This window comes from Hippocampus bargibanti, linkage group LG20 (genome assembly GCF_051943395.1).
Source record: "Hippocampus bargibanti isolate YZ-2025 linkage group LG20, ASM5194339v1, whole genome shotgun sequence".
Lineage (NCBI taxonomy): Eukaryota > Metazoa > Chordata > Actinopteri > Syngnathiformes > Syngnathidae > Hippocampus > Hippocampus bargibanti.
This window is the reverse complement of record NC_142753.1, coordinates 7,189,263-7,215,325: the sequence shown is the minus strand read 5'-3', so window position 1 is coordinate 7,215,325 and position 26,063 is coordinate 7,189,263. Positions and strand designations below refer to the sequence as shown.

Below are 26,063 nucleotides of genomic sequence, written 5' to 3'. Positions count from 1 at the left end.
CGCAGGGAGCCGCAGCAGGGGGGTGAAAGAGCCACATGCGGCTCAGGAGCCGCGGGTTGCCGACGCCTGGGTTAGATCGTCGACACCTATTGGGTGTAGCATGCGCATATCTCAAAATAAAAGTACATTTGACATCATCAACCGTCATTCCCATGTTTCACTCCCAAAGCAAAGCAGATGACGTCACCGGCGTTGACGTAAGTCGCCAAGCCCGCCGTGCGCTCGCATCCACATGTTTTTTTTTTGCCCCTAGGAAACATCAATGGCGGTCATAAAATGGCCTCCCGCGGTCACGGGATTGGAAATCCCGCGCCCTCTATTGTGTGACATGGGATGCACGCGCCGCCGTTGGAGGGTCGGGCCTTCCAAAGGCGGCGCGTGCTCGGGCTGCCGCCTTGCGTGCTGAGGGGCTTTAACACGGGACAATGGCAAAGTGCGTGCGCCGTGGCGGATTAAATTAGCCGCGGTTGTTTATCGTCTCCCCGTTGCCGCCTGCTTCGGCCCATCTGCTCCAGAGGGGCCTCACCGGCCCTTTAGACCCCGCCCCCACCCCAGCAAGCCTGCCGTGACACAGTGCATCAGCCTGGCTGGCCTCTCCTGCGGGAGGGGCGAAGCGGCCTTTCCTCTATGCAGATTAGCCACGTGATAATTGTACATATTTGACATAATTTGTTGTGGGGCGGGGGTCGCTTATAGAATTATGGCATAATCAACTTTAACATTCTTCTTTATGCATTTAAAGCTATCCATAACCTTGCCCTCCATACCCATCTGACCTTCTTCAAATTTCTATTCCCTCTCATTCCCTCAGATCCTCTTCCTCCGCCACTGTGTGGCCCCCCTTGCCCGTTTCAGCACGATGGGGGACAGAGCTTTCAGCTGCTCTGCCCCCAAACTCTGGAACTCACTTCCCCCCAACATTCGTAACATGGATTCTCTTCCTACCTTCAAGTCCCATCTCAAAACCCACCTCTTTAAAATTGCATTTTCTGTGTAGGTCTTTCTCTTGTTTCTATTTATAACTTTATGTTATTAATTGTATTCTATTTGTGATTGTAATAGTACCTATGCTTGTCTGTGACTGTAAAGTGTCCTTGAGAGCTTTGAAAGGTGCTTGAAATAAAATGTATTATTATTATTATTATTACAATAAATCATTGAGGAACCACTTGGAACAAAACCAAACCAAAAAGTGTTTCAGATGAGAATCCAATTTTTACCTCTGATTGGCCGGAAGTATTTGTCACATATTCTATTTATTTCTGTATTTATTGTGATTTGGACTTTCCTGCTCCTCTTCTATACTTTTCGACATCTTCAATGACTTCACAACTGCTCCGCACGGATGTGCAGGTGTGCTGGAAGCAGATTTGAAGGAGCTGATCATGGAGTCGTGTGAGAGGGAAAGCGAAAGCGTTGAGTGGCGCTTGGGCGTCGGCAAAGTCTCTCCATCGCGTTGGAGATGGCGATTCCGATTGAGGTGTACTTTCCAACTCTCGCTTTGTGCTGAGCTGTCAAGCTTCTGAACGGGAAGTGGCCATCCCATCCCATCTGACACCGGTGTGTCAGGAGCCGCATGTCGTCTTCACCCCAGTGAGGCGTCGTCTGTCAAGACCCCCGTGTCACATCACGATAGTCCGAAAACCCCAAGTTACCTCGGACAACGTTGACCACTCTTGGCCGTCTGTTGATTCCCAGACCCCTCTTCCGCCTTCCAGATTCCGACCCCCCGCAGACCGTCCCCACCCTCCAACTGCAGCGCTGTCATTGAGAGAATGCCAAAGCCTGCCGCTTTATTAAAGACCAGGAAGCGCGAAGCCTGGCCCAGGTTCAAACGGCGGTGCAGCTGGGACCCGTTAGATTTTCGGCAGACTGCCCTTTCTGTCAGGCGGGCTATAAATAGCCACGCCGGTTGTCTCACTAAACCAAGGAAAAGAGGTTTGGGGAGGGGGCGGGGGGCGGAAAAAGGCAAACACGCAGCCCAGATTAATAACCGTGGGAAGCAATGAAAGCTTTGTGTCTGCCGCCCGGGGTCAGCGGGGCAGGAGGTGGCGCTTCCTCAAAGCCGGCCGGCGTGGTGGCTCCGCGTTCCCGTCGGGAATTCCCAACCGCAACTCGAAAAAAACGACCACTTGAGGAATGCCGGGCAAAAATCCCAGCGTTGAATTATTTACATTTGGCGCCACGTGGAGGGATTCCCTGGCCATCATCTGTTTTTATGACCTTGGACCCTGCTGCCGACAGCCGGCGCAACTTGGACGTGACGCGCCAGCCCCTCCCTCTCTTTCCTGCAGAGGCTTTGGGCCATGTGGACGCTCCGGCGTCCAGACGACGCGCTGACGCGTCCCCCAGCTGAGCGACGGGCCGGCGTCCAGCCACCGCAGATCCTCACGCGACGTTTTCATCTGGAACAGAATCGAGCAAATGGCACAATGAGTCTTCCAGAGGAAGCGGCTGCTGGCACTCGCAGCGGCGCCCGTTCATTCATTCATGGCCACATTTTTTTTCCTTTCTCACTTGGAGCGAGTGTCCTGCTTCTGTTTCTTGAAGAGGATCTTTGCATACACTTTTTCAAGTTTGTCTCATGGTCTGGACAAATCCATCCGTCTATCCATCCATCCATCCATCTTACATACCTGTCAACCTTGGCTAATAGCTGCCCTTATACATGATTACAACACAAGCGGAAATGCAGTTTACCGCGCATGCGCACATTATGCTTTCATGATCGACCGTACGAAGCGATAAAAAATATATACAGTAAAGTCTCGTTATATCGATATCGGATATATCGATAGTCCCGGTTATATCGATACTATTTCTATGCACGCACGGAGAAAATTACATGCAAACAGGGTCGGATATATCGATAGTCCCGGTTATATCGATACTATTTCTATGCACGCACGGAGAAAATTACATGCAAACAGGGTCGGATATATCGATAGTCCCGGTTATATCAATATTTTTTCGGACTCCCTTGAATATCGATATAACGAGACTTACTGTACATATGATCGAGTATTACTTTTACTAAAACTGAGGACCTTTTGTTAACGATCTTATCCATCCGGCGTATTCACCTTGGAGACTCTCCCATTGTTTTTGGTGGTGACCCGATCCTAGAGTTTTTCTCTTCTTACTTGGCGGATCTCCCATGCTTGCTTCTACGTTATAACTAGTTGATTCCTCGATTGCAACACAAATGGCGGACTTCAAATACGGAAACCGAAATAGAAACGAAAACAATGTGACGCGCATGCGCATATCATTCTTCATCGACAAAGACTCGATAACCGCAGACATTTTTTTATCGTATAAAAGTTGTTATACAGCATGCACAATTCAAAATGATGAAAAAAAAAACGTATAAATACGGGGAAAACATAAGTTGACAGGTATGATCTTATCCCCCTAAGTGTTGAACTGAGCCTCCCCCCGACTCTGGGCATTAGGCAGTGACACCCCTGAACTAGTTGCCACGGGAGACATGCACCGGAGACAACCGTTCGCACTCACTTTCCAACCTATTGACAATTTCTAGTCTATAGTCTCAATGTCTCAATTTTTTTAAACGGTTGTGTGTTTTCTTCTGCGTGTCCACATTTAAACTCGCGTATTTATTGAGATTTGTCACGTGTCTCCTCTAGCCTGCAAGTCCCATGGAGCAGGTCGGGAAGATGCGTGGCCAGCCCTACGGAGGAGCCTCCCCTTATTCGCAACAATCGCAGCAGCAGCAGCAAGGACCTTCTCCTGGACCTGGACCCCAGCCAACGAGCTCCTATCCGGGGCAGGGCTACGGACCTCCGGGCCCCCAAAGATATCCCATGGGGATGCAAGGGCGAACACCGGGCGCAATGGGCAGCATGCAGTATGGACAACAGGTCAGTACTGAATTAAAAAAAAAATATTTGGTAGGCAGAGAGCGGTCTACAAAGGCCATAATGACCATGAGACAATACTGTGTGGCATTTCCAATCAAAGAAAAAATCTTGGGAATGGTCGCATTAATAGATTAGAAATACAAAACAAAAAAAAACTGGACAGTTAAACTGTGAGAAGCCATTAAGAAATTTTCACCAGGAGGCTCAAGCAGCTGTGCTTTAATATTTCATTTTTGTTCAAAAGGAAGGTTGCAGAAATCCACCATTCCTATCTAAATACGCATGTGTGTGTTTATTTTAAATATCGTATTTTCCGGTAATATAAGGCGCACTGAGTATAATAATAATCATAATAATAATCATAACAATCATAATCATAACAATAATAATAACACATTTCAGTCATAAGCGCCTTTCAAAACTCTCACGAACACTTTAGTCACAGGATATTTTTTTTCTGCGGGTGAGCAGCGGCAGCCACATGCTCCAGCGTTCACTCAACCCGGAATAGCTATCTGGATAGCTGCTAGATAGCTCGCCAGCCAGCTAGACAGCTAATAGATAACTATTTGGTAGCTAGCCAAATAGCTTGCTAGACAGCTAGTAGATAGCTTAAAAATAGCAATTGTATTGTACGAAGCATTCATGAAAGGATCAATTCAATACAGTGGATCACTTAAGACTCATCTTTTGAAGAAAATGAAGACTTTTGGGTGCGCTTTATATACCGGAAAATACTGTCTATCTATTATATCATATAAATTAAGTGCGTTAGGTCATGAATATAAAATTGCTTCCTCACATTTGAAGAAAGGACAATTCTGCAGTGCTGTGTCATTTTTGAACCATCCTCCCTTTTTTATTTACACGGCCTGTAAAAGCTGCCTGCCATTTTACTCCCTTTTCTTTCCGCGTGTGTATAAATGGCATCGCCGTCGAATGGGGAGGGGACCGAGTCCGCCTCACAAAATGTTATCATCGACTGTTGTATTTGGGATAGGATTTGACCCGCGCGTAAGGACTGGTGACTTTTTATTTCTATATTCTTTCATTTATTTATTTCTTTATTTGGCGGTTGATGTCTTTGAGATGGAAGTGGAGGACTTTGACAAACTGAAGCAAGATGACCAGCGAATGATTGACCTTGGTGTGTCCTCAGATGTCGGCCTACGGGCAACAGGGACCGGGAGGCTATGGGCAGCAGCAGCAGCAGCCGCCGCAGGGGGGGCAGGGCTATTACGCTCAACACGGCGGACCTCCTCACCCCAGCCAGCAACAGAGCCCTTACGGCGGGCAACCCCAGAGCAGTACCGGAGCTCCCTTCCCCCAGCAGGGGCACCCTTCGCAGCCACCGGGGCCCCCTTATTCTCAATCGCAAGGTCCCCACGGCCCTCCGGGCGGGCAAGCGTCTTACGGATCCCCCCAGCCGAGCCAGCAGCAGCAAGGTCCCGGTCCTCAGACTCCGCAAGGCCCTCAAAGCCAGACGGGCTACCCTCAAGCCTCTGCGCCGGGTCAGCCCGCGTCGCAACAGCAACAAGGCGCGCCGACACAGCCGCCGCCGGCGCAACCGCCGCCAGCGCCGGCGCAACAACAACAACAACCAGGAAGTCAACCTCCTCCATCCCAACAAGCTCCGAGTCACGGCCAGCAGAGTCAGGCGTCGCCGTACTCTCAGACGCCGCCGCAGCAGCAGTCGCCGTATCAGAGGTTTCCACCACCCCCCCAGGTATCAACGCAGCAGCGTCCAAAAACGCCACTCTCATTCACGCTCGGATTGCGAGACCATATCTTTTTTTTGTTGCTTTTAATGAGTAACCCTCCCCTGCACGCTTTTAACACAATCGGACTTCATCAAATTGCGCGTAAGGGGTGCTGAGAGATTGAATCACTGCAGAAATTCTCAACTTTTCAATTATTATTATTTTTTTGGACACAGCATGCAACCTCACTGTTGCATGCTGATACCTTGGCTTACGAACTTAGTGTGTAAGGCGAAAAGTGTGTATCCCAAAAATTAATTTCCCAGAGGAAACTATTAAAATGAGAATAATCCGTTCCCAGGTCCTCATAAAACATAATTTTCTCCTTTCTAATTTTCTAAGCCTTAAAACTACACAAAATATATACCTTATTTTATGTATAATAAATGTGCTATGGTATTATAATTAAAGAAATAAACTGTACTGTTTAATGTTTAAACCACCCCCCTCACTGCTGCGTTTTTGACCAATCACGTGGCTTTAACCGAAGTCTGGGGGCGGGTAATAGAGGACAAAAAAATTGCGGCAGCCATTTTCTTTTTTGGAGAATGGCTTCACTATCTCTCTGTCGGTTAAACCCTCCCCTCAATGCGGCGTTCTTGACCAATCACGTGGCTTTAACCGACAACTGGGGGTGGGGAATAGAGGACTAAAACAAGCCGGCTGCCATTTTCTTGTTAGGAGAACGGGTTCCTTCGTGAACGACACATCACTCATTGTGGCAGCTCCGTGTGTATCCCGAAAAATAGGTTGTATGCCAAGGTAAAATTTTCATAAATTTAACGTTCGTAAATCGAAAGGTTTGTAAGCCAAGGGGTTCGCAAACCGAGGTATCACTGTACCACAATATGAGGTGCGCATTCACTATATGAAATATTGTCAATATTTGACTTTGAATTGGCTCTTTTTATGGCCCAGGAACTGTCCCAAGATTCCTTCAGCTCCCAGTCCAGTGCCCCCCCTTCCAACCAGCCCATGCCTTCCAACAAGAGCAGCCAGGAAGACAGCATGCAAGGACGCCCGTCCAGTTTGCCGGTGAGTTAAATTGAGCAAAACAAAACCAAAAAAAAGTATTGCGTGGACTCACCACACGATCGAGAGCAAAGTGGGCCACAAAAGAGCAAAACGTCCAACTTATCCAGTCATACCAGAGATCAAGTGTTAAAGACCTGATTGGAAATGACGAGTCTGGATTGTTGGCTGCCATGACGTGTTGGCCCTGCGCCACGTGTGACGAAAGGCCACGTTCTGGTCCTGGTTTGTTTTTGTTTTTCGCACGCCGCTCTGCTCGTTCTGGGGAAAGGCCAGTGAGTAATGAGATCATTAATGAGAGACAATAAAAACCAGAAAGGGAAAACGTCGGCTGGGCGACGGATGGACAATGTGTGGAGGGGAGGGGGTGAGTAAATGACTTCAAATGGTGCGAGCGATTCGTCGGCGTGGGAGCTGCCGGGAGCGAGGGGGGGAATGATAAGAAGTCTGTCTCCGCCAACAAGGGATGCCCTCAGGATGTGTGTGTGTGTGTGTGTGTGTGTGTGTGTCACACCCCCACCCCCGTTTATTTTCTCTCTCCTTTATTTATTTATTTCCACATCTCTGCGGGTTCTAACCATTGGCTGAACCGGGCACGCTTGGGCTATTTTTGCTCTCTCCCCCCTCCCTCGGCAGTCTTATTGGGGATTCCCTATCTGTGCTGGTTGATTGGCTGCCAGACATTAATCTGCTTGCTTGGGCATTTGTCGGCGCCGATTAGAGCTCATGAAAAGGCCGACAGCCCGTGTCAAAATTCAAGCGTTGGGGGCTGCTGTGGGGTAGCCCAAACCAAAAATGGCCGCCCCCACTTTACTGTACGTCTGCTCATATTGATGAGTTGCCGGGCACAAGGAAAAACATTGATGCCGCTGGACAATTTAACCCCCCCTTGTGGTCACCAGCGCGGCACCGTGCTGCCACTGAGGTCGATTAATCACGATTAATCGGCAATCACTTCAACCCAATCGATTAATGATCCATACTTTTTATTTACATCCGTAATCTGTCCTATAATCGAATCTCCACAGCCCCCACCCCCCCAAGTGTCATTTCGCCAAGCAGAATTTGATTCCACCTCAACCCAAGTCATTGTGAGCCGAGCGGCCATTTGCAAGGGGTAGTTTAAACGTATCTATGGGAGGTGGCGTACATGCGTTCGTGCGTGCGTCGACGGGCGGAAAAAGCAAAGCAGACAACGACGAGCTGAGCGAGTTGAACTGGTTTGCTTTCGGCCCCCGGCTCTTAGACGCAAGCGGTTGACTGTTGAGCATTAACCGCCCAACTGCAGTCGGATCCAAATAAGCAAGCTAGCAAGCTAGTAACGGTCTTCCACTGCAGATGAAAGCAAACCTTTTTTCTTTTTCTTGCTATTTTCCAAGGCCTTCAAAAGTCTTTGGAAATCTCCAGACCTCCGTTTCTGATTCCGCCCCTGGAAGTGACATTTTCTCTCCACGTCGACCTTAGGAGAGCGGAACCTCCCCCTCCCCTCCCCAGCCGCTTCTCTCTTGGCTTTTTAATCTGGCCGTTGTCCCCTCGTGACTCGTCTTTTTGATGTGAGGAAGGTCACATGTTGGTCACACACATTGAGTTTGTTTTACTTGGCCTGCCTGTGTTCTACCCCCCCCCCCCCCCCCCCCCCCACCGTATTGGTTTCCCTCACTAAGAGCTTTTTTTCCTCAGAACTTTTCCTTCTCTCTCTTAACAGGCCAACTACTGGCCTGTTATGCAAATTGCACCCCCCCCCATATGAACCACCACTGCTGCCTCCCTCATCCCTCCCTCAGCACAAATTGTCCTCCTCCCCAGCCTTTCGCCACCCACGTGAAAAAAAAAAAAAAAACAAACAAAGGCGGCAATCGCTCTGATGGAACGATCTTTGATAAGGTGCGACCGTCGATGGTGGATCGGTGCTCCGGTGTGGCCCTGATCCCGGCCCCCTTTCCTACAAAGCCTCTCATTGCCCGCTCAGCCCAGCCCAGCTCGGCGCTCCTGCGGCAGCTAAGCTTGTTTTTGCGACATAGCTGTGGAGCAATCATCCTGACAAGGCCGGCCCACTGCCCCCCCCCCCTCCTCCTCTCTTTCGCTCTTTCTCCCAGCCCAACCCCCTCCCTGCCTTCTTTTTATTTCTTCTAACACGGCACGTCTGCATTTTTGCTTCCGTTCTTTTCAGCTTTGTGTTTCGTCCAGCTTTTTAAATTCTTGTTTTCGCCTCCCCCTTCCCCATGTTTGTGGTTGGCTCCCCACTTCAGTAAATCAGCTTTCATAACGCGGCGCAGCCTCGTTTTGCGAGGCTGGACGTTGGTTTATTCAGCGCGCGGGGCCGCTTTCCTGTTGCTATTCTGGGGCCTTTGCTTCCTGTGTCGACTTGTATTATTCACATTCCCGGGCGCCTCTCTGTCACTCCCTCCCAGAGCCATCCTCCTTTCTCAGCCCTCCCGCAGCCCCCACCCCACCCGTGTGTGATTTTTAAATTCATATACTGGAGAAAATTCAATGTGCTGACAAAGTGTGTTATTTTCCCTTTTTTTGGGTTGTTCGTGTGAACTGGTTTGTCGACGACAAGTGAGCAAGCGCTCTTTGCGCTCTCGTGTGAGCCTGCACACCCCCCCCCCTCCGCCGCCTCACTTCTTTGCCGCTCACTCTCACACACTCTCTGGCGCCCCTCCCCTCTGCCTCCATTTGTGCTAGGCTGAGCTAGTTTTGCAGCACAAAGACTGTGGCTGACTGCAGCACTGCCTGTCTGTCCCCTCGGCGTTCTACCAGCCCCCCCGCAACCCCATCCCGGAACTCGCTTGGATGGATGAGAGGGTCCCTACAATGAAATTACCCCTCGCTCTGCCAAATTAACCCTTGCAATACACCCCCCCACCCCCACACACACACCATCACCCTGCTCTATATTGGGCAATTTTTGCAGCGCCCTCTAGGCACTCAGAATGTGTGACAGCACAGAAGGGTTGGGGGGGGGGGTCTCTCTGTAAATCAGGCAGACTGGCTTTACCCCCCCCCCCCCCATCACCGCCCCTCCCCATCCACATCTCCCTGAGGCCCCTCCATCCCTCAGCGAGGAAGACCAGAAGCCCTCAACGAAGACTGGGCAGCTGCCTCCCTCACCGGGGCATCTGTCCTATGCTCTGGGAGTCCTCATTACCATTATGATGACCACAAAAGCCCCCCTCCTGCAAAAAAAAAAAAAAAAAACACGCACACACCATGTTCGAGCAGGTGACGCAGAATATCGCAGTGCAGAACTCCAATTAGGCTAATGTGGAGCATTTAAAACTGAACTTTTTCTCCTTTTTCTCTAAAATGTTCTCCAATTTTTTACCAATAAATGCTTCGTGATTGCACCCACGTGCCTCCGGGTGGTGAACGGGTGTAATGATGACATATTTGCACTCCGAGAGTCGCCTATTGAACGCTCCCCAGACGTTCGCCATCTTCTTGGGCGTAAAGCCCCATCATGGCGGCTTTGCTGCATGAGGACCTTCCTTGCTTTGCTTTCTCTTCTTTCACCGCTGTGTCTTTCCCCCTCCGTGGAATGGGACTGCCCCCTTATGGTTGATCTCAGCCCTGCAAAAGTTGGCGCCTGGACGGAATCGGACCTCCGCCGAAGCTTCGGCGACCCGGCGTGGTCCCAATTCACCATCCGGCGTTTTCCAGGCGCCGGTGATGATTCTTCATCATCTGTTGTGAGCGACAGTCGCGTTGGTTGTGATTTGAAGTCACCCGCGGCCTCGCCGGTTGAAATCTCAAAGCAAAATGGCTGCGTCAAGTGCTAATTGCGCTGCCAGGGTGTGTGACAAACAAACAGATGTGTGAAGACTTCAAGGTTGACTGGTTTTCTCCAAACGCTCGGCCGAGTGCGTGATTCAATAAGCGGCACTTTTTTTTTGGGGGGGGTCTCCCGTTCCAAGAAGGGACCTCCTCCTGGCTGCTTCTCCCCCCTCCTCTTCTTCGCCGTCTCATTTTGTTGTCGCTTGACTGTGCAGTGACCCTGGCGAGCACGCAGGGAGGCCCGCCAGTGAGTGACAAGATAGCAGTCAGCCAGTGGGGGGGGGGGCAGCGAGGGGTTGCGTCGGCCCTAATGTGTCAAGCACGTGGATCGCTGTAACCATGGCAGCCGTGGAGATGCACGCCATCCCGCTCTCTGAGCACATTATTTATTTATTTTTTTTACCCCCCTACCCCCCATGCACCCTCCCAGCACACTAGTAGGTGGTTTGACTGACAGGTGAACTCTGACCAGGTCACTGCGAGCTTCTTACCGCCAGATCGAGTTCCACGACTGGTCTGTGTCACACATTCCTGATATGTGTCATTATCTCAAGGCCGCTTACATGCGCTCTGTTCCCACTCGCAGGCGCTTTCAAAAAAAAAAATAGAGAGAGAAAAAAAGGAGAGCGAGCGGGTGGCTGGCTTGGCAGACTAATGGCCGTGGTCGGGCTTGACTGACTCACTAAAGTAATCTGCAAATGGAATACATTATAACAGGCACCGGAGAGAGCGCATGACTCAGGAGATGTGCACAACACGGGAATTGGCCCACGTCCATACAACCATAATTGCATCCCGACTGCCCCCCCCCCCCAAAAAAAATAGTCCTTAAAATGTATTCCCCCTCTCTTTTATACTCTGAATCCATATCGACTAAAAATCCCATCCCCCCTGCCCGGCTTGGAGCATCACCATAGTTTGTCGTCTTCTGGTTGTGAGCTTCCATGTTAGGCAGAGCTGAGGGAAGCACAAAATGGCTGCCACCGAGGGAAGATCCAAGCTCTGCGGGGAAGGAAGACTTGTGCATTTCTCCTTTCTACGTCGTCATTTCTGGGCTTTTTAAAGCTACGTGCGCGTGCACTTGCGTCTTCTATCATTATATTTCTTTATTATTTTTTATTATTATTATATGTTGTCACACTATCATTCAAAGAGCATTGTAACTTGCACCATCGCTCGACACATCCGCTTCCTCGGCGCTGCCATCTTTGCCCCTCGCTCGCCTTCCTTTCCCTTCTCATTAAGACGGTTGAATATTACAAGGCACGGCAGCATCACCGTAAATAAGCCCCCCCCCCCTTCCCTGCACCCTCCTCTGCTCCTGTGCAGTCAGCAGAGTGTGTGCGCGTGCAAGCGCTATTGAGCCGGGAAAAATCGATTCCTGCAGAGTGGGAGGGAGTGTGGAAAAGGAGCGTTTGTGTTTTCCAGGGCGGTTGGCTGCGTGCTACGCTTGCACTGATTGGGACTCTGGGGCCAATTTTAAAAGGGGCAACAAGGTTTGTTTCAAGTACGGTGGCACCTTGATTTGCCACTGCTTGCAAACAGACATAACCAGGTGTAGTTTCCCAAAAAAGGATCTGAGGTTTTGGTGTCTAAAGAAAGAAACATGACTTGTTTTTGATGAGTTTAGCTAATGGTTCTCATTACTGTTCGATCTGCCGTTGGTCTCCCAAAACATCAAGCAAGCGTAATCAGTTAGTTTTCTTCACTGTAATTGTCAGTGAATGGAACAGACGTGGTCCACGGAGCCGGAAAATGAAGCTAATAATTAGCACATGGGTGTCAAAGTATTTTTTTTTTTTTGTTGCCGCGGTGGGGGCACATTGGAGTTCCGATTTCCTTCAGGGGGGGGCGTTATGAATTTGGGGAAGCCGTTAGAATGTTTCATCCCCTCCACATGTGACATATAGCGTGCACAAAAATATGGATGAATGACTCGTTTTCAAATTTCAAGTCGAAAATAAAAAATAATGATTATTGTGGTTGACATGGGACCATTTGAAATTTTGCTTGGGACTTTAGCACACAGCATGACATTTCCCACGTATTTGCTTTTGTGGACCGAATTAAATATTGTGGTGGGCCAGATCTGGCCCCTGGGCCTTGACTTGGACAGCCATGAATTATCGCTTCTTTTTCGTAATGGACATATCGTGGAAAAAGACACGAGTGGCGGAACTCATTTGTTGCTGACTCGTCCCTTTGTGAAATGGTCAGACGTGACTCGTACGACTTGAACGAAATGAGTCGATCTCGTTTGTTGCGCTACCAAAGAAAATGTCCTCCATTGTTTTCTGTGTGGTTGGGCTCGTTCGCCGCTTACTAGAATGCAAGGAAACGGATCAGTGACGCTTCCCTCGTGAAATTAGCGTTTTGACAGAGCCAAGATGTTACTTGCTACCGATGGCAATGGCGGCTCGTTTGTTGGCCTCCAAAATGGATTCCCTCGTTTTTGTTTTGTTTTGTGAAAAAGGACAAGGACGAATTGAGCCTGGTTGTCCACTGCCGCCTCAAATCGACTTCCAACGACCTTTTTTCTTGCTCGTCGATCCGAGGTGTCTTGCTCCAGCTTAGACCTTCGTTGGTTGTGGAATGATGCACTCGATTTGATTAATCCTTGCAGCCCATGTTGACGTTGAATTGGCATTTGGGATTGCCACTGCTTCCAGAGAGTTTTGGAAACCCGTGAAGGGACGCATCTGTGAGCTATTCCCTTTTAGCGTAGAAGAATCCAACATGGCAGCCCTAACTGCTGCACGTCGTATGCTTCAGGTCAGAGAGGCCTTGGCTTGTGCATGCACTCTGGGAAGAGGCGGGGAGGGGCTTGGATGGCTGTATTGTGAATCAGCACTCTCCTCCTGTCGCTCCCTCTGCGGTTCCTCCGTCAGGTCACATCCCCAAAATAGCAACGGGCACTGTTTCAAGTGCAAAAAAAAAAAAAAAAAAACACGACGGCTTCGGGGGCCGCAGCCAACCAGCCTTGCGTGTGTGTGTGTGTGTGTGTGTGTGTGTGTGTGTGTGTGTGTGTGTGTGTGTGTGAGAGAGAGATTTCTATGGGAATTGTTGGCCACCTTCCAGCCTATGCTCCCCCACCCCATCCTACTCCCCCTTTGCCTCCATCCCTCCCTCCCCGCTTCCTCCGACGTGACCGGCAGATGAGTTAGCATTTCTGAGGAAGCACGTGGGAGTAGCTGGCGTGTCAACACGCACCTCCACGATTGTTGCCGGCCGCCCTTTGTGCTCTCGGCGGGCGAGACTCCAAACCACGGCTGTCATTTTTTTACCGCGGGCCGCCTATCGGGGGCCATGATGAATTTGGGGAAGCTATTACAGTGTTTCATCCCCCTCCACATATTCCATATAGAGTGTACAAAAACGAAAGAACTAGTTTTCAAATTTGAAGTAAAAAATAATGACTGTTATGGTGGTTTGGACTTGAGCAAGCATCATGGAATTTCACAAGTATGATTTGCTTTTGTGGGCCGAATAAAATGAGGTGGATGGCCCGATTTGGCCCCTGGGCCTTGACTTTGCCACCAGTGCTCTAAACAATGGAAAGTGAACACTTTGCAGTCACTCTTAGTCGTTAACAGTGGCAAAAAGACTCAAATCATTTGAATGTACTCCAAATTGTCACCCTTGAATGTTTGAAGCTTCGAGATGATTTTTGAAGGCAGAAGGGCCACAACAACCCGATTTAGCTCCTCCTCGACATACAAAGCTCATCTCTGGCAATCTGGATCATGGCAACGTACAGTGATACCTTGGCTTATGAACTCAATTGGTTCCCAGACAGAGTGTGTAAGGTGAAAAGTGTGTCTTCCAAATATTAATTTCCCATAGGAAACCATTAAAATGAGAATAATCCGTTCCATGTCCCCATAAAACATAGTTTTCTACTTTCTAATTTTCTAAGCCTTAAAACTACACAAAATATACCTTATTTTATGTATAATAAATGTACTATGGTATTATAATTAAAGAAATAAACTGTACAGTATAATAAAGTCATTTTATTTACCTTTGTGATGGTCGTTGATGGCTTGATGGAATGGAGTGGCCGGTTCGTAAACCGATGTATCACTGTACTTGAAAAATATCCATTTTTGATCTACATTCTTATTGAAAAGCTGCTTTGTTTTTTGTTTGTTGCTGTTTTTTTTTTAAGTACTCAGAAAATGCATCGAAACTGCAACAAGGTTGTCCAAATGTTTTTCTTCCAGGATCTTTCAGGTTCCATCGACGACCTTCCGACCGGCACGGAGGGCGCCCTTAGTCCGGGCGTCAGCACCTCGGGGGTGTCCAGCAGCCAGGGGGAGCAGAGCAACCCCGCCCAGTCCCCTTTCTCGCCGCACACGTCGCCCCACCTGCCAGGGATCCGCGGGCCCTCGCCGTCGCCCGTGGGCTCGCCCGCTAGCGTCACGCCTTCTCGCACCGGCCCACTGTCCCCCGCCGCCGTGCCAGGTCAATAAAGACACTCAAATATTTGGAGCGCGGGTCGGCAATATCTGAACTGCCCGCCCGAGTAAGCGGGCGTGCAGACAAACAAACGAATTCCACATGAAAGCGGGCGATATTTGCGAATGCCGGCACAGTCCAAAACGCCAGCGTTCTCATTTGTAATTCATGAAGCCACTTGCCAGATGGGGGTGCAAAGTCTCCCATCAACGATGGCAAAGCTCATCAGCCGGCGTGTCAGCGGCGCGGTTTTGATTGACAAACCGCTGTCGCTCGCCGCTCATTTGATGCGGGTTCGATTTGCGTGTGCTCGCAGGCAATCAGATGCCTCCCCGGCCCCCCAGCGTCCAGTCAGACAGCATCATGCACTCTTCCATGAACCAGTCGGCCATGGGGCAAGACAGGGGTGAGTGCGGTGGAAATTCCTCAGGTGTTCGTAGGTGGTGCTCACGATAACGACCCTCATAATCCTCCCTCCAGTGTACATGCGGAACCCACAGATGCCCCCTTACGGGTCCCCGGGACAACCTGGCTCCGCCTTATCTCCACGCCAGTCTTCGGGGGGTCAGATGCATAGCGGAATGGGACCCTACCCCCAAAACAACTCCATGGGGAATTACGGCCCTCAGGGGGGCCAGTACGGACCTCAAGGTGAAGCTGCACCACAAGCGATGCGCGGGGGGGGGTCAAACTTGTTCGCTTGACATGGGACAATTTGGCATTTTGGTTCAGGCTTTAGCAAGAATCATGGAATTTCCTAAATTTGATTTGCTTTTGTGGACCCAATAAAATGAGGTGGTAGGTCAGATTTGGCCCGCGGGCCTCGCCTTTGACACCCGTGCGCTAGCATAGTGTCGACTGGAATCCCTCTTAAGCTCACCCCCCCCTGAAATGTTTGACGCTTCTCCCTCCAGGTTACCCTCGCCCGCCTGGCTATTCGGGGATGCCCAATTCCGCCTACCCGAGCGGTCCCGGCATGGGGGGCTCCATGAATCCCATGCCCGGGCAGGGCGGCGGGGCACCCTATGGCAACATGGCTTCCGCCGGCAGGGTGGGGTCTGGCCAAATGGGCGCCCGGCCCTACGGTCCCGGCATGGGTCCCAACATGGGCCCCAACATGGGCAACATGCCTCCTCAGGTGGTCTCAGGGATGTGCCCCCCTCCGGGGATTAACAGGAAAGAGGGGGGGCCCTCCATGCACCACGGCCCCACCAATTCCATCCACAACAGGTGGGTGACTGCTGATCGAGTTGCCTAACCGCACGCCGGTTGAACGAAATGCGTTTGGGTCATCTTGAAGCTCAACGATTGTGTTCAGCAGGCCAGCGGGCTACGTCATGAACCAAGGCATGATGGCTTCCGCTTCTCCGTATGGCCCGGCCATGAACAGCATGCACGGGATGATGAACCAGGCGGGTCCGGGCCCTTACGCCATGGGTACAAACATGGGCAACAACAACCCCGGTGAGCGCACGGACCGGATAGGTCGACCTTCATTGGAGAAGGCCACCCGCTGTATTTGTTTGCCGTTTTAGGAATGGGTCCTGGTTCCGAGTTTGGCATGGATAAAATCAACCAGGCCCAGAAGATGAACAACAAAGTGGACGGGACTCCCAAGACTGAATCCAAAAAGGTGACCGGCCGTTTGTACTGCTTGTTGTCGGGCCTTTTTGTTCTTTTTTTAAATCGAACCTCAATCTTCAGAAGTCCAGCTCCTCAACCATCACCAACGAGAAGATCACCCGCCTGTACGAGTTGGGTCCGGAGCCCGAGAGGAAAATGTGGGTGGATCGTTACCTGGCCTTCGCCGAGGAGAAAGCCATGGGCATGAACAACCTCCCCGCCGTGGGGCGCAAGCCTCTGGATTTGTTTCGGCTCTATGTCTCCGTCAAGGAGATCGGAGGCCTCACCCAGGTATGCCGGACCGCCGTTGGCCGCTTGTGGCGTCCTTTTAAACCCAAACTCTCTCTCCGTCGCTCGCGCAGGTGAACAAGAACAAGAAATGGCGGGAACTGGCCACCAACCTGAACGTGGGCACGTCCAGCAGCGCCGCCAGTTCCCTCAAGAAGCAGTACATCCACTGCTTGTACGCCTTTGAGTGCAAAATCGAGCGTGGCGAGGAGCCGCCCCTGGACTTTTTCAACACGGACACCAAAAAGAACCAGCCCAAGATCCAGCCGCCCAGCCCTGGTATGGAACCGAGCCGGCGCTCCGTCTGCCCAATGACCAACGTTTGCGCCCAAAAATCAAAAGGAAGCCAAGCCTCTTGTTGCTAAACGCTAAACAAAGTTATTCAATCCAGAAGTCCAAGTCAAGGATAAATTAGTAGGATTTTCCCAGCAGCCCTTTATCGCCATTAAAAGAAAATGTGGCCTTGTACACGGCAGCAGAAAAATAATTATTATAATATCTCCACGTTGAGATTCAAAACAAGAGCATCGTGTACAAACTGACCTTGACACGGAGTAGAAAATAGAGCAAGGAGTGCAACCAAATATCAAACGTAATAGTTTTGCTCGACGGCAGGCGCTTCAAACGGCGACTCCCGTCTTTCAGCATTGACCAATTAATTGGATAGGATCAATCCGCTTCAATTCTAAGCCGCGACAGCAGAGTGCCCCTTAGAAAATGAAGTTGGCATGTTAAGTAGGCCGTGCATTTTGACCGGCCCGCGTACTCGCTTTCAAAACCGAGAAAGGGTTGTTTCAGAATCGGTGGTGTAACGAATTAGGGTTTACTGTACTGTCAGCTGGCACCGGTTATGCTGAAGGAAGGCGAAGGGGGGGGGGGGGGGTTCAAATTCACCGCCTGATTGGTGCATGGCCCAAGGCTACAAAAGAAACACTCCCCAGAGATTAGTACTGAGCCAGAAATGATGAATGGAAAGGGGCGGGGAGAAGGGGGGTGTAAAAGTCACACTCTTACCCCCGTAGAAGGGAAATCCCTGCTGGGGGGGGGGGATGGGTAGGCGCAACGGTGACGTGAGACACTGAATAAGCGTAACCTGGCAGTGACCTCGACCGGCGTGTGCACGCGTGGCCATTTAATGAATGGGAAGCCATGAGTCATCAGACTCCAGTCCTGAGCTGGAGCGCGATCGTGCGTCTCGCACGCAAAACACAATCCATCAGGTGGGGGTGAGGGGAAGGGGGGTGCGTCATGCGAGCCGAGGCCCGTTTGTCATTTTTTTTCCTGGTGACTTCCAAGCGATTTTTTTTTTTTTTTTTTTTTTGCCGTTTCAATGTGTGCCCTTGTTTGTTTGTTTTTTGCAGCTGGTTCCGGGTCGCTGCAAGGCCCCCAGACTCCCCAGTCCACCAGCAGCTCCATGGCAGAGGGAGGAGAACTGAAACCTCCCACCCCCGCTTCCACGCCGCACACACAAATGCCTCCCATGCCCGGTGCCAGGTATGACTTTTATGCTCGTTCCACATTTTCTTCAGGCTGTTTTTTTTTTTGGACACCGCAGGGCTCAAGTGACACCATTTTGGTTTTGCTTTGGCGTGTCGCAATTGGGATACGCATCAAAGCAGAAAAAGATGCACAATCGCTCATCTTCCAAGTGTGGACAGAATTGAATACTGTGATACCTCGGTTTACGAACACCTTAGCTTACGAACTTTTCGGTTTACAAACGTTACATTTATGAAAATTTTACCTTGGCATACAAACTATTTTTCGGGATACACACGGAGCTGCGACAATGAATGATGTGTCATTCACGAACGAGCCCGTTCTCCTAACAAGAAAATGGTGGCCGACTGTTTTGTCCTCTATCCCCCCCCCCCAGTCTTCAGTTAAAGCCACGTAATTGGTCAAGAAAGCAGCAGTGGGGGGAATGCTTAAACATTAAAGAGCCAGACAGATGACAGAGAGAGTTAGAGAAAACACACACACAAAAGGGAGACGACAGAGCTTGAAACAAAAAAATGCAAAATGGGTTGATGCAAAAAGCTATCAACCCAGCAAAACAGAACAATTGATGAGGAAAAAGGTAAAATTATCGCAGAAAAAGCACCTCCAAGGGATCATTCCTCAAGATGGCGAAAGAAGAAGGTTACATTCCTCATCAAGTGTTTAATGCAGATGAAACCGGACACTCCATTCCATCAAGCCATCAACGATCGTCACAAAGGTAAAGGTAAAACACCTTTATGATACAGTACAGTTTATTTCTTTAATTATAATACCATAGCACATTTATTATACATATAATAAGGTATATTATGTGTAGTTTTAAGGCTTAGAAGATTAGAAAGTATAAAATTGTTTTATGGGAATGGATTATTCTCATTTTAATGGTTTCCTATGGGAAATTAATTTTTGGGATACACACTTTTCGCCTTATACACTCTGTCTGGGAACCAATTAAGTTCGTAAGCCAAGGTATCGCTGTACTTTGGGTGGTGGGACGCATTTCATTTTTATTGACCAACTTCTTTTTGCTGATTTGATTTGCGTGTCTTTTTTTTCTCAGGAGTAGCGTGAATTTGCAGGACCCCTTTGCCGATGGCAGCGACCCGGCGTTTTCCCGAAGGAACGCCATGACCCCCAATTCTCAGAATTACCAACCCGGAATGGGCGGTCCCGAAATGATGGGGGGTCGCATGGCTCCCTACGAGTCCAACAAGGACCCCTTTGGTGGGATGAGGAAAGGTGAAAGGCACCCGCCAAGCGAGTTTGTTTACCTGCTAAAAGGCAAAATAACAAGCTTTTATTTATTTTTAAACAAAGCTGGGGAACAATTCATGCCACCCGGTCCCAACAGTGGCATGGGCGAAGCCTACAGCAGAGGCCCGCCGGGACCCATGGGAAATCTACCAATGGCCCAGAGGCAACAATATCCTTACGGATACGACCGCAGGTACAAGTCCGCTCTGGAATTTTTCCTCTCTTGCGTCTCCTGCAATGTGTTGACATCCACTCCATGTCGACGCGCAGGCAAGAGTCGGGCATGGGCCCCGACGGCGGCATGGGGCCCGGGGCCGCTCAAGCCAACATGATGCCTTCCGCCGCTGAGGCGGGGATGTACTCGCCCAGTCGGCTGCCGCCGCAGCAACGGTATTGATTCACTCACATTTGTCCAGTGCATGGAATAGCTACTTTTTAGGATTCCAAATCTACCCAGCCAATCAAATCGTTTCGAGATGTTGTAGTTAAAGGTATTGACAGCGATTAACTCATTCCCTGCCAGGTGATGTGCAAAAATGTGTTCACTCCAGTGCCAAGATTTTCGCCATTTTCACTCAAATTGTAGGATCCACAGAATATTGACTTTTGGGACTACATAATGCAGCGTGAAAAAACATAGACTCTCTTCTTTCATCAGAAAAAAAAAGAATTAATTCCTAAGTTATATTGATCTGGGGTTATCTGAGCTTGAAATGAGCGCAGCTAGAGTGAGCGCTGGTGCGAATGGCTGCCGCTGCTCACCCGCACAAAAAAATCTTGTGACTGTAAAGTGTACTTGAGAGTTTTCAAAGGCGCTTAGAAATTAAATGTATTATTATTATTATATTGATTTAAAGGACAACCGACACCTTTGGACAAGTTGCGTCCATAATTTGTAAAATCACTTCAAATGACCTCTACTGAGCGCATTTTACAAAGATGCCACCATGTATAGCTATATTTTACGTTTTAAGACTCGCGCTGAATATTCAGGAAGTCTTGTTTTCGAGTTGATGATGATGCCTGAAGTGACGTCACATTCGGAAAGCCCCTGACCGACAAAGCGACACACAATGCATTGTGGGCACTTTTTTTCGTCTGAAAACACCGTGTTGATTGCGAAATTAGAAGGAAAACTACATAAATAGTACGATGGTGAATCGTTGTGTGTCGCACTAAGACTACCAATTGCGGTAAAACGCATCAAGAATCAAGTGTTAAGTTGACACAAATTCCCAGCAGACAAATCAGCCCATTTCCAACGGAGCTTGGGCGCCATCTTGTGCATTTTCTGGGACGCTACATTGGAGTCCTGACGGCTGGAATTGATACGGAAGGACTTTTTTAATCGATTGCAAACATTTATGCTTTCCTCTTCAGAACTATTTGAATCATATTCATAACTGGATGAGTAACAAGAAAGTAGCTTCTCCGAATCGGAACATTCTGAAGCCGTTGTTTTGATTCTCGAGCAGGGCAGTTTGTGACGGTGTATCCTGGCGTGATGTCACAAACAAGGGGCCGGGTCTTTCTGAATCTCGCCATTTCTGAGCTCATTTTGTGGCAGTTTTGGGACACTTTAAGTCATTTTTATTGGTGCTTTGCATTTGACTAAAGATATCAGCCTGCATGTTTTGGGTCTTTTAGATGCTACAAAATGTTTTTCTGATGTCAGGAAACAAAAAAATGGTGTCGGTTGTCCTTGAAATAGAGCTTTCACAATAGCTGAAGCTGGAGCAAAGCTCAAACGTGAACAAAAGGCAAATTCCGCCCCTTTGTGGAAGAGAAAAATATTGCCAGAGATCTGACCAGTGCTTTATTGGCACCCCCTGCAAGAAAAAGAAAAACCAAAACCCGAACAAATTTGAGATTGGCGCTCCATGTCACGCTTTTAAATTGCTGAATCAATTCGGGAATGTCAGCGAATGAGTTCCCAATGGAAACGCAATTGCAGAGCGTTTTCTTGCCAATCGCGCGTGACACAATTTCATCTTTGGCGTGCCTCCTTCTCTAGGCACGACTCGTATGCCAATCAGTATCATGGCCAAGGAGCGCCTCCGGGTGGCCCCTACCCAAACCAGCAACCGGGAATGTACGCGCAGCAGCAACCGGTGAGTGAAGATTTTCTCCGGTGTGCGAGGCGTCCGGGATGATAAACGGGATGCGTGTTTGTCTCCAGAACTACAAGCGTCCCGTCGAGGGCAGCTACGGCCCCCCCGCCAAGCGCCACGAGGGAGAAATGTACAACGTCCCTTACGGCGGCCAGCAGCCGTCGGCGGGCCCTCCGTCGTCGGGGCCCCAGGGCCAGCAGGACATGTATAATCAGTACAACGCCTACCCCGGGGGGGAGCGCAGACCCCCGGGCCCGCAGAACCAGTTCCCCTTCCCCTTCGGCCGGGACCGAGGATCGTCCTCCGGGGGAGGCCCCAATTCGCAATCGCCCATGCCGCCCCAGATGATGGCGAGCCCCGCGCCCTCGGGTCCCGACGGGCCCCACGGCCCCGTGTGGCAGGGCCGCAACGAAATGGGCTACCCCAACTACCACGGGCGCCCGGGCCCCCCCGCGCCCGGCCAGCCGCCCGCCGGCTACCACGGCGCGAACCGCTCCGAGGAGATGATGTCATCGGAGCAGCGCATGAACCACGAAGGCCCCTGGCCCGGCCACGTCAACCAGCGGCAAGCGGCCTTCGGACCCGGGGGGTCCGGCCCGCCCGTGACCCGACCCCTCCCGTCGACCTACCAGACGTCGCAGAACCACATTCCTCAGGTGTCCAGTCCGGCGCCCGCGCCGCGGCCCACGGAGAGCGGGACGTCGCCCAGCAAGTCCCCTTACGCGCACCCGGGCATCAAAGTGCAGAAAGCCGGACCGCCGGTGCCCGCCTCCCACATCGGGCAGGGGCCCGCGCAACTGCCCATGATGCGGCGGGACGTGGGCTTCCCCCCCGGTTCGGTGGAATGCTCCCAACCGCACCTCAAACCGCGAAGGCGGCTGACCGTGAAGGACATCGGTAGGCGACGTCAAAGCCCCCCCCCCCCCCCCCCCTCCTCGAGTTTGTGGCTCGCCTTGATTCTGTTGTTGATTGACAGGCACCCCCGAAGCGTGGCGCGTGATGATGTCGCTCAAGTCGGGCTTGCTCGCCGAGAGCACCTGGGCCCTGGACACCATCAACATCTTGCTCTACGACGACAACAGCATCACCACCTTTAACTTGTGCCAGGTACGTCCCGCGCGGAAGCTCCATCGGCTTTGGAGAAGACGGCAACATTTGTCCGCTTTCCAATATGGCAGCTGCCCGGCTTCCTGGAGCTGCTCGTGGAATACTTCCGGAGGTGCCTGATCGAGATCTTCGGCATCCTGAAGGAGTACGAAGTGGGCGACCCCGGGCAGCGGACCCTCCTGGACCCCAACGCCGCCGAAGACCCCGACGAGGACGCGCCCGAAGGGGAAGGCGCCCACACGGACGAGGAGGAGGACGAAGACGAGGCGCCGGAGGAGGAGCCGGAGGACGGGGGGGCCGGGGCGAAGGGAGCCGCCGCCGATCGGCCCAGGCAGGCCAGCAAGTTCGACCGCCTCCCCGTCAAGGTGGTCCGCAAGAAGAACCCCTTCCGGGGCGGCCGCGCGTCCAAGCCGGGCCGGCGGCAGAGCTTTGACAGCGGCCTGCTCCACTGGAGCGTCGGCGGCGGCGACGTCACCGAGCACATCCAGACGCACTTTGAGAGCCGCGGGGCGGGGCGGGAGGCCCCGGCGGATCCGCCCTCGCCGCCGCCACCGGCCGCCGTGACGGCCACCGTCGACGACGTCCTGTCGGCGCGGCCCGGCTCGGTCACGGAGGAGGCGGTGCGCGGCGGCGCCTCGGAGCGGAAGGAGAACGGCAAGTACCTGTTCAGCATCAACCCCGAGCCGCGGAGCCGGCGCAAGGTGAAGATCCTGGAGGACGAGCCGCACAGCAAGGACGAGACGCCGCTGGGCACGCTGGCCGACTGGCAGGACGCGCTGGCGCGGCGCTGCGTCTGCGTGTCCAACATCGTGCGCAGCCTCTCCTTCGTGCCGGGCAACGACCGGGAGATGTCGGGCCACCCGGGCCTGCTCCTGCTGCTGGGCCGCCTGGTCCTGCTGCACCACCGGCACCCCGAGCGCAAGCAGGCGCCCGTCACCTACGAGAAGGAGGAGAGGGAGGAGCGCGAGGAGCGGGGCGGCGCCCGCCGGCGCGACGAGTGGTGGTGGGACTGCCTGGAGCTCCTGCGCGAGAACTGCCTGGTGACCCTGGCCAACATCTCGGGCCAGCTGGACCTGTCCAGGTACTCTGAGAGCATCTGCCTGCCCCTGCTGGACGGCCTGCTGCACTGGGCCGTGTGCCCCTCGGCCGAGGCGCTGGACCCCTTCCCGGCGCTGGGCCCGCACGGCTCGCTGTCGCCGCAGAGGCTGGTGCTGGAGACCCTGAGCAAGCTGAGCGTGCAGGACGACAACGTGGACCTGATCCTGGCCACGCCGCCCTTCAGCCGGCTGGAGAAGCTCTACGGCGCCCTGGTGCGGCTGGTGGGCGAGCGCAAGGCGGCGGCGTGCCGCGAGATGGCCGTGGTGCTGCTGGCCAACCTGGCGCGCGGCGACGGGCTGGCGGCCCGCGCCATCGCCGTGCAGAAGGGCAGCGTGGGCAACCTGCTGGGCTTCCTGGAGGACAGCCTGGCCGCCGCCCAGTACCAGCAGAGCCAGAGCGCCCTGCTGCACATGCAGGCCCACTTTGAGCCGGCCAGCGTGGACATGATGCGCCGGGCGGCCCGCGCCCTCCACGCGCTGGCCCGGCTGGAGGAGAACCGCTCGGAGTTCACGCTCTACGAGTCGCGGCTGCTGGACGTGTCCGTCTCGCCGCTCATGAACTCGGCCGTCTCGCAGGTCATCTGCGATGTACTCTTCCTGGTCGGCCAGTCGTGACCCCCACCGCCACCACCGCCCCACCTCCTCTTCTCCTTGTGAGCGGAACCTTTGACCTTTTTTTTGGTTTTAATTTATGCAAAATCACCTCGGATTCCACTGTTTTTTCCTCCCCCCCCCCCCCCCCCTGCCGCGAAAAGGAAGGAATATCATGAAGTAGAAAGAGAAGCGTCCGCAGGAGACGAGTGGGATGCGCTTGGCCCTTGAAAGGACGTGTTTTTTTTAATGAAATTCAAAAGGAAAAAAAAAAATAACTGTAACCAAAGTTGCTGTCTCGTTTACAGTCAGTTTTGGGGATGCTTGCTTTCTCCCCCCGAGGACTCGGGATTGCTGTAAAAGCTTTGCCCCCCTCCCCCCTGCATACACACATTCACAGGAACCACATTTGGATGGGCTCTCCTGCGCAGTAGGTTGTAGGGCTATTTTTTTGCTTTATTTTTTTTTCTCCCTCCCCCTACTGCACACCTTCAAAGAAAGTGTCGACATACTGTAATAATTCTGTTTCACACTGAGATCCGCCGACTTGGCAGCAAACTAGTTTTTATGTGGAAGGTGACAACGGCTTAACAACCCCCCCCCCCACCACCCCCCAACCGACCTCTTCTTCTGTTTTGTCCCTTGATTGTATGACTTGTACTGGGACCGATCCTCGGCACAACACCCAAGCAGACCTGCCAGGCTGCGTTGTGTGTGCGTGTGTGGGCATGTGTGTGTATGTATATGCGTGCCTGCGCACATACACGCACACACCATGTTGTACATGCTGAATTAAGCCCTTTCCATCTCTCCTTGTCCCTTCACCCTTTTTAAAACGTACCACTTAACACACAAGACACATGAGACTGGTGTGGCTGTAGAAAATTTACAGACAAAAAAACAAATCATGTCTGCGTAACAACTAGACCTTGATGAAGAACCCCCCTCGTTCCCCCGCCACCCTCAGTGATGCAGATTCTGCATATTTGTATTTCAGATGATGTAGCTAAAAAACTTGATGTAACCCCAAATTCCCCCCCCCCCCCGCCTTTTTTTTGGCTCAATGAATATCATTTATTCAGTATCAAATCTTTATACTATATGTTCCACGTGTTAAAAATAAATGTACATTAAATCTTGCTAAGAGCTTGGCTGTTGATTTATTCATGACGTGGCATCTGCCTGTGCAAAAAAAAGTAAACTAATACAAATAAAAAAGCTATAACTCTTCGGGGGAATCAAGTTTTGACACTGCTATAGTCAGTGACGTGCAGTCAGTGGAGGCAGGTGAGGCAGTGCCTCACCTGTCATGGAAAGCTGTCATGGAAATATCAAATGAAAAAATAAATTAAACAGTTAGATGTATTCAATGATTTGTACTTTAAAGTTCTTGTCCATTTAACTTCACCGTTTTAGGATTTTTTTCTAAATCGCTGAATTTTCACATTTACCGTTCAAATACTAAGTAGAGACGAGTGGTGACGTCATTGATTGTCTCACCAGCCATTAATCTCACCGCACGTCACTGGCTATAGTTGATTCTATAATGTGGTGAAACACACACTGTTGACTTGCTAT

At 51.4% G+C, this 26,063-nt stretch overlaps 1 protein-coding gene across 3 annotated transcripts in view; it reads left to right on the top strand.

Moving 5' to 3' along the window:
* Positions 1-25,624, top strand: part of LOC148882921 (AT-rich interactive domain-containing protein 1A-like) — a 31,477-nt gene extending 5,853 nt beyond the window's left edge. For 2 of the 3 annotated variants that reach the window (XM_089023793.1, XM_089023791.1), the window contains 19 exons: positions 3,651-3,884; positions 5,044-5,610; positions 6,563-6,679; positions 14,677-14,917; positions 15,228-15,317; positions 15,392-15,562; positions 15,826-16,141; positions 16,230-16,375; positions 16,447-16,544; positions 16,616-16,825; positions 16,897-17,101; positions 18,184-18,316; positions 19,386-19,564; positions 19,643-19,772; positions 19,850-19,969; positions 21,594-21,690; positions 21,759-22,587; positions 22,667-22,797; positions 22,869-25,624. In XM_089023793.1, coding sequence (XP_088879919.1) covers positions 3,651-3,884; positions 5,044-5,610; positions 6,563-6,679; positions 14,677-14,917; positions 15,228-15,317; positions 15,392-15,562; positions 15,826-16,141; positions 16,230-16,375; positions 16,447-16,544; positions 16,616-16,825; positions 16,897-17,101; positions 18,184-18,316; positions 19,386-19,564; positions 19,643-19,772; positions 19,850-19,969; positions 21,594-21,690; positions 21,759-22,587; positions 22,667-22,797; positions 22,869-24,509 — 5,655 coding nt within the window. In that variant the 3' untranslated portion in view covers positions 24,510-25,624. The remainder of the gene's footprint in view (positions 1-3,650; positions 3,885-5,043; positions 5,611-6,562; positions 6,680-14,676; positions 14,918-15,227; positions 15,318-15,391; positions 15,563-15,825; positions 16,142-16,229; positions 16,376-16,446; positions 16,545-16,615; positions 16,826-16,896; positions 17,102-18,183; positions 18,317-19,385; positions 19,565-19,642; positions 19,773-19,849; positions 19,970-21,593; positions 21,691-21,758; positions 22,588-22,666; positions 22,798-22,868) is intronic. The other variant, XM_089023792.1, reaches the window with a different exon arrangement.
* The last annotated feature ends 439 nt before the right edge of the window (positions 25,625-26,063 follow it).